At 34.2% G+C, this 7,451-nt stretch overlaps 1 protein-coding gene across 3 annotated transcripts in view; it reads left to right on the top strand.

Annotated features, from left to right (window-relative positions):
- The first annotated feature begins 4,139 nt into the window (after positions 1 to 4,139).
- LOC102681378 (mucin-19-like) overlaps positions 4,140 to 7,451 on the top strand; it is a 21,111-nt gene continuing 17,799 nt past the window's right edge. Inside the window, exons 1-2 of one of the 3 annotated variants that reach the window (XM_031512196.1) lie at positions 4,140 to 4,439; positions 7,010 to 7,393. In XM_031512196.1, coding sequence (XP_031368056.1) covers positions 7,333 to 7,393 — 61 coding nt within the window. In that variant the 5' untranslated portion in view covers positions 4,140 to 4,439; positions 7,010 to 7,332. Of the gene's footprint in view, positions 4,440 to 4,459; positions 4,630 to 6,760; positions 7,394 to 7,451 lie in introns of those variants that run through there. The other 2 variants (XM_031512197.1, XM_031512195.1) reach the window with 2 other exon arrangements.

Genomic DNA, 7,451 nt, shown 5'->3' with positions numbered 1-7,451 from the left:
TTTTTTTTTTTTTTTTTTTTTTTTTTTTTTTTTTTTCTTTAAAATTATAACGAAAAAAGAAAAAAGGAACAACTGCAACTGACCTTTTATATTATGCACAGGTATACATGTTTGATTCAAAAATATGGTTTATGGTATGGCACCGTGGCTTTGTCACCCCTTGCGTAACACCCACTGTAACTTTATACCCAGTTTACACAGCCCCCAGGTACTTGGGCGTGGTATCTTTTTCCCCATTTATCGATCACAGGCAGATCGATCAATCCATGCACGCTTCGAGAGATATAGACATATTTCTTCCGTGAAACGGAACAGGAACACTTGCTTTCGACATTTTAATCTATCGACCACGCGCTGCCATCGAATATTTATAATAATATTATGCCACCATGGGATTATTTATTTAACCATATGTTTTATCCGAGAATATGGATAAAGCCGAGGGAAAACTTATTGTCCAATTATAAATTTTGTGTAACTATAAAAACAAGAGATCGTTATTTCCATTTCAATTGGCAGAAGATTAGAGAGAATATTGTGCGTTTATTTTACGTGTATAAGAAGAAGAAGAAAAAAATGTAAGTTATAATAAGTATGAAAAGAGAATTTTAAGAATTTTAAATAGAAGATTTTTTGATTTTTTCTTATTGATGTTCGTAATACAATTTTTATATAATTGAATTCTTTTTTAGCGTTAAAGACTTTCAAAAAAAAATTCAGAATTAACACTTCTGCTAATTTCATTGTTCAATGAGTTTCGAAATAATTAATTGAATAAGTTTTTGCAATGGAAAAATGTTTAAATGGACGTGAATAGACTGTGGATGGTTATAATTCACAATAGTTTCGTAAGCCTATTTAAAAATTCGCGCCCTTGTGCCATAATATCGAAGAAGAATGATACATGGAAACGGCAATGCGGTATTCATCGGATATATTCCTATAATTCAACAAGGTTTACGTCCGCTTTCCTGACCTTGCATGTCCCCGAAATCTTTTTATTGTATAGACAGCGTATGATATTTTGGCGTGCACGAAGGCCGATTCGCGTGTAAATTACGTGGAGGAGACGTGGTTACGTTTGCAGACTCGGCTCGATTTCATCGACTCGCTTCTTTTGTGCTTTGACAGATCATTAGTATGATAAGAGGGATGCATTCCCTTTTATTTGCAAATACAAGCTTTTATAGCGAGCAACCGTGGAATACATTTCGTAAGTTCGATGTTTGAATTTCCCGCGACATCTTATGAATATTCCGATCGAGATCTGTTTTATTATATGTAGGTATTTTTTTTTCTGAGATAGAGGAGGATGAGGGATTTTTAATTGATTTTATAATAAGAAAAATTCGTTGAATAGTGAGAATAATTTTTTGTCCAATCGTGTTAAGAATTATCAGTAATCATTAAAATTACTGGTAATTTTTGTTACGAAAAAAACTCTATAAAATGAAAAAGTAATTTCCATTTTCACGAAGTAAGGAAAAATTGTAAAATTTAATCAAATAATCATAACTTTTTACCATTTTCAGTCACCTCAACATCCACGAAGAATCATCAGTCATTACAATTACTAGAATTACTAGTAATTTTTATCCAATAATAGAATAAAGAAGAAATTTTCAATTTTAACTTATATTTTTTAAAAAAAGTGAAAGAAAAATTGTAAACTCTGATCAAATAAGTCAAGAAAATTTTATTAAATTTCATAATTATTTATCCAACCAGTGAAGAATCATCGTTATTATTATTGAAAATTACCAGTAAATCTTGTTCACGTAAAACAAACACTTCCACGAAATCAATTATACATCGATTGTCAAACAAACCATATCGAAATCTGCTGTCCATCCGCGGGGAAAAGAATATTTTCCCTATCACGTAATCGCGGAACGTGCTACCGTGGCACAGGTAGAGTTTGTAAAAGGCGGTGCGGCCACCTAAACGCCCACTAACAGGTAGGTGTCTCCTTTTCAAGTTGACCGCGGCCTTTTTACGGTCTCGACGATTTTCTATAAAGGTACCTTTCCCTCCTTGTGCACGTCCCCGTCCGTGCATTGTCGCCTGTTGCACCAGATCGCCCGAAGCGCGTGAATGATGGACGCTTTTCTTTCGTTAGAAACGTTTCTTTCCACGATATACAGCACCGTGCAAAAGATATTATACCACCGTTTCGTAATTTCTCGTAAACTTTCTTTGAATTGCTGAATCAACTTTTGTAATATTCGAATTCCTTGCAATCCATATAAGATAAGAACAATTTTATCCTCTATTAACATTGCTTTTCAGTTAAAGTATGAAAGGATAAAAATCTAAATTTGATGGAAAAAGAAAAAAAGGAATTTATCATTATGTATCGTTAGTATTTTATCAGATAGTTATTACAGATAGATTAATAAATAGTCATTTCCCTTTTTGCAATAATTTTGGATGAAAGGGATTTGGAAATGGATCGATGTAATTTTTTTTTCTTTAATTTCCAAATTAAAATTGCAATATATTTTTCTGGTGAAATGACGAATTCGAATGACGACAAGAACGTTGGGACCACGATCGGAGGAAGATGGAGGATCGTAAATATAAAATAAAAATCGGTGGAAACGGATTTCTGCGCCGACGAAAATGGCGAACAGCGCCAAAAGCCCATTTTTTCTTTCGACACTGTGCAATAATTCACTAAAAATTTATCGCGCGCGCAAAGATGTCGATTCCATGTGGCAATCATAAAGCCCGCCACGGAAATCGCGACACCCGGGGACCGTTCTTTTCGAAAGTGACGTAAGTCGTAGGAAGAAACTGCAACACACGTATGCAGGCCTGGATATATTCGCGACCTTATCGACGATGATTCACCTGATCATCCATCTTGTTCCCAGTGTGGGCATACGATATTTTATTGGAAGTTATTAATCGTTTATTGCCGAAATAACGGAAAATTTCCTTACGAATAGTAGGCTGTTTTTTCTGTTAAAAGACATCGATGGTATGAATTCAGATTCTTTTAATTTTTTCTTTTTTTTTCCTTCTTTTCTTTGAACTTTTAACTAACTATTTTTTTTCTTTCAGGAAAGATCTCAGAATTTTGAAAAGATTGATTACTTTCAGATGTATGAGTTCTGATTATTTTTTTCTTTTTTTCGAATGAAGTAGTTATTTCAGAAGTCTCAGAAATTTGATTATTTCGTTGACACACTTTTTCGTTTTTTAGATTTTTTGAGTTTAACAAATTGAAGATTGAAAAATACGTAAGATTAAAAATATTTAATTTTGGAAACTTTATAGTGGTTTTCAAATCTAAGAGATCAGAAATCAAGGAAATTTTTCTTGGAGAAAACATTGGAAGCTAAAGTTTTCGAAACATTTTCTACTTTTCCAAGCGGATGATAATTTTCCAAACTTTTCCAATACGAAAGAATTGCATCGTACCGATTGATCATTAATTTTTCATTGGCCAGAGATCTCAGTTATCAGGAAATCGAGTTAACTGTGTCAAGACTCCAATGATTGTACACCCTTTCTGAGAAACATTCTCACGATACGATCACCCAGTGTCGATGACGATCACCTTTTCAACGATCGGCATCACAATCGATATCGACCCTTTTTTGGTTATCACCATGATCGATCACGATATAGTAAAATTCTGAATTCATTGCCGATATAAATATTCGACCATTGTTCTCCTACAACAATGATAATATATATACTTTGTAGAAAATTTATTCATGGAATCCATAAAAAAGTTCCCTATGATCTCGAAATATTGATAAACGAAATTTGCGATATAATAAAATCAAGTTACATACAATTACAACATATATCATGAAAAAAAAAATTGAATTATATTTTGAAGATTAAATTTAAAATTTTGAAAATTAAATAAGCATACAAATTTTATTTATTCTTTTACCATAAAATATAGAATTCTAAAATAAATAAACGCTTGTCTCGCTTGAATATTTAATATTCAATAAGCGAGACAACCATTACCACCACTTTCACAGTTAATAAACGTAAAAATTCGATTGCAAATCACATCTAATAATTACTAATTACTATGAGTGTAATTGTGCGTCGTGTTTTAGAATTCATCAATAAAAAAGAAAAAATAAAAAGAAAACCAGCGGATTTGTTATTAACAATGACCGATTGTACACGGATAGAACGTTGAAAGAAGCCAAGTCTCGCGTTAACACCTTTTCAACGCGAAAAATGTGAAAAAGAAAAGAAAAAAAGCGAAACGTTGGATGATGTAACGGATCTACGCGCGACAGTGTCCATTATCGATTAGCATACGTCGTCGATTAATCCATCCGCAACAGTGGATGCTGTGAATAGGCCAGTAAACACGTGCACGTTGCTGGAGAAGGATGATTCTAATTGTTCGAGGTACAGTTCGAGCCAGGCAGTCGTGACGCTTGCCTCTGATCGTGATTCAGGTAGAAAATATACATTTTTTTTTTTATTTTCGAGTGTTCGAAAATAGCTTGGATCGTATTATCGTGGTAATAAATGTCCGGAGACAGTGCAGTTGAATCATCGTAACAGAATTCACCGTTCAATTCCTTCGTCCCTTCCTTGTCTCCTCTCGAGAACGAGTTTTTGTTGCGTGTGCGTTATGCGTTAAGAGTGAGTAAACTGAGCGAAGTATTTTTTTTTTTTTTCTTTTATTTCTCTTTTCTTTTCTTTTCTTTTTTTTTTTTAATTTCGATTTGAAAATTAATGAAAAGAGATTAAGATTTTTTCTTTTTTTTTTTTTGGTTAATTTTCAAGTTATTCACGAGTTCTTTTTTATCTGTAATTTTCTTTTCTTTTTTTCTTAAATTCTTTCCTCATTTATGCCTATTTTATGTTTCGACATTATTGTAATTTTAATTTCAATAATTCTCTGGTAAAATTATAATTTTAGAATCAGCAATAAATTGATAATAGATATGTGTTATAATTCAATTGAATTTCTTCGCAGAAAATCTTTTAACGGGGAAGTATGCGAATTCAATTTTGTCAATCATAAAAAAAGAAGTTATACGCGGGAATTAAATAAAGAAAAATTATACAAAGATGATCTTAAAAAATTTACTACTTAACCAAAGATTTTGATCATATCAATGTACAATAAATATAACAAATGGAATAATAAAGAGAAAATAATTCCAACTGGATATATCATAAATGAATCACGCTGTACGTTGAATTGTAATCGTTCGAGCTAGCTTGAAAAGAAAAAAAAGAATCTATTAAAGAGAAAAAAAAATTCTCTGAAGATGCTTAAGGTGACAAAGATGACAGTGCAAATATCACGTGGATGAAAGTGTTGAATATATACTTGACAGTTCGATTGCAGAAGGAGAATTGTGGTCGCCCTAACTCGGTCGTCTAATGAAACATTAATCCCACGCGGCAAATCACTAACAATTCTATACCAGTACTTGTATATATATATATACTTGGGTAATATTACGCGATTATTACTCGAAGGAAAACTGTTTCGATTTGAGGCCATCGTCGAAGGCGCGCAGTTTTTCATCCTGGTGAAAAGTTTTCCACGTTAACCTCTCAATATTGCACACTGACACGTGTGCGCTTAATATTCATTTGTGTTTCATTCGAGTATGAAATTAGAAATTAGAAATTATTTTTCTCGAAGATACAAAGGAATATTTTCCAATGGAGAATCGATTTAGAAAAGAGGAAAAATAATAAGTAAATATAAATATAAAAAACGTTCGAATTCGTGATAATTTTAAAAAAATTAAAAAAAAAAAGAAATCGTAGAATCACACGTGTACACGTTTGATATAAAATATCCTTGGAAGAAAGTGGACTGAAAAAAGGGGGCCAGGTTAAGGAAATACGATACATTTCCTCTCATTAGGGTATTCCGCCATAACAACCTTTGTCCAAGGTTAACGTTAAAATTCCCACAAGGATCACAGGATCACCTCCTCCTACTTCTTGTTTAGAATCAAAAATTCTCGATTAACCACGCTTTGTTACACGGCAAAAACAATCTCGATCCTCCACACTGTGTCATTGTAATTTCCCGCTACACGTGTTTACAGCCGCTTATAATGCATCTTAATTGCCTTTTCGTGTGAATCTTACGTAATTCCGTTTCTTTGATCCACCTACGCTTGCAAGAAGCATTGCCAAAAATAACACGTTATGAAGCAATCCAAAAACCCGTTCCTCTCTAAATCACTCCAATCACTATTGTCAATAATTCTATTTATCCGGGAAAAATTCTTCTCCACAAAAATATCGAGTTTACATGTTAATTATAAATATCATTCAAATCTGGAGGATCGAAGATCGACTTAACATTGTGATCTAACTTAATTTCTGTCGATTCATAGAAAATAAGGTGATTTCAATGACTTAGAAAGTGAATCATAAGAGTTATTTCTAAAATTTAGCCTCGAATTTTCATTAATCTTATTATTAATTTGAATCTTATAAGATTATTTTACAAAGATAAGGATAGATATAGTTTCTTTATTTCTTTATCTAATTTCAATAGTACAACGATAAAACTATATATATCCAAATTTCCACAATTCTATTTTCTGAAATAGGAGGTACGATATCAAAAAAAAATAATATTTTAAAATTAAATTGACAAATTCGCTTGCACTAAAAAAAAATTGGAACAATCCTTCCTAATTACATTCATGTTTAAAAACGAACTCAAAATTCATTCGCGCGAAAAAGCGAAAAAAAGTTAAACGATCTCTTCCGAAATCCGAAAATGATCGAGGAAAAGAAAAGAAAAGAAAACTTTTGCTCGTCAACGTAAGCAGGTAACACGGAAAGTGTCCGGATCTGGGCCAGCCCGCGTCAAAACCCCACCCGGCCATCCGTTATAATCCGCCTATCTCTCGTCTCCCTCTTTGATCCAACCCGTGCCCCTTGGCGGGGCTCCATCTCTCCCTCTATCTCTCGTGTTTCGCGCCGCTAGCCGTCCGATCGGGCAGGGTTTGTACTAAGTGTCCACGTATACTCCTCGAAGGTTCAGTTCGGAACGCGCACTCGAACTCGAAGGATCCTCGAAGCCTCCTTTGATCCCCCACTCGGGCCCCACACAGGAAACGTACGTACGGAAAGAGAGAGGCTTTCCTTGCTCTCTGGCGAACAAACGAACAACACCTTCCAACCTGTTGCAACCTGTTCGCTCGTCGTCCCGCTGGATCGATCTTTGCCGATTTTTAATCATCCATGAGCGGCGACTCCTCGGGGCGAGGAGACGGAGTTTGGATTATACAGCCGAGGAGGGAGGATCCGGAGGATATCTTGCAACGATATTGAGCGGATTCGAGGTGTAAGATTGGCGGGATGATCGACAGGACACGGTTCGCGGTCCTTTTCGGGCTGCTCGGTCTTGCCTGCGGCTTGCGTAAGTTTGCTTACATGTTTTTCAAATTTTGGAGTAATTAAAAGAATGTGAAATTTGT

Source organism: Apis dorsata, unplaced genomic scaffold (genome assembly GCF_000469605.1).
Source record: "Apis dorsata unplaced genomic scaffold, Apis dorsata 1.3 scaffold_397, whole genome shotgun sequence".
Taxonomy (NCBI): domain Eukaryota; kingdom Metazoa; phylum Arthropoda; class Insecta; order Hymenoptera; family Apidae; genus Apis; species Apis dorsata.
Note: the sequence above shows the minus strand (reverse complement) of the source record. Positions and strands in the feature narration are given on the sequence as shown.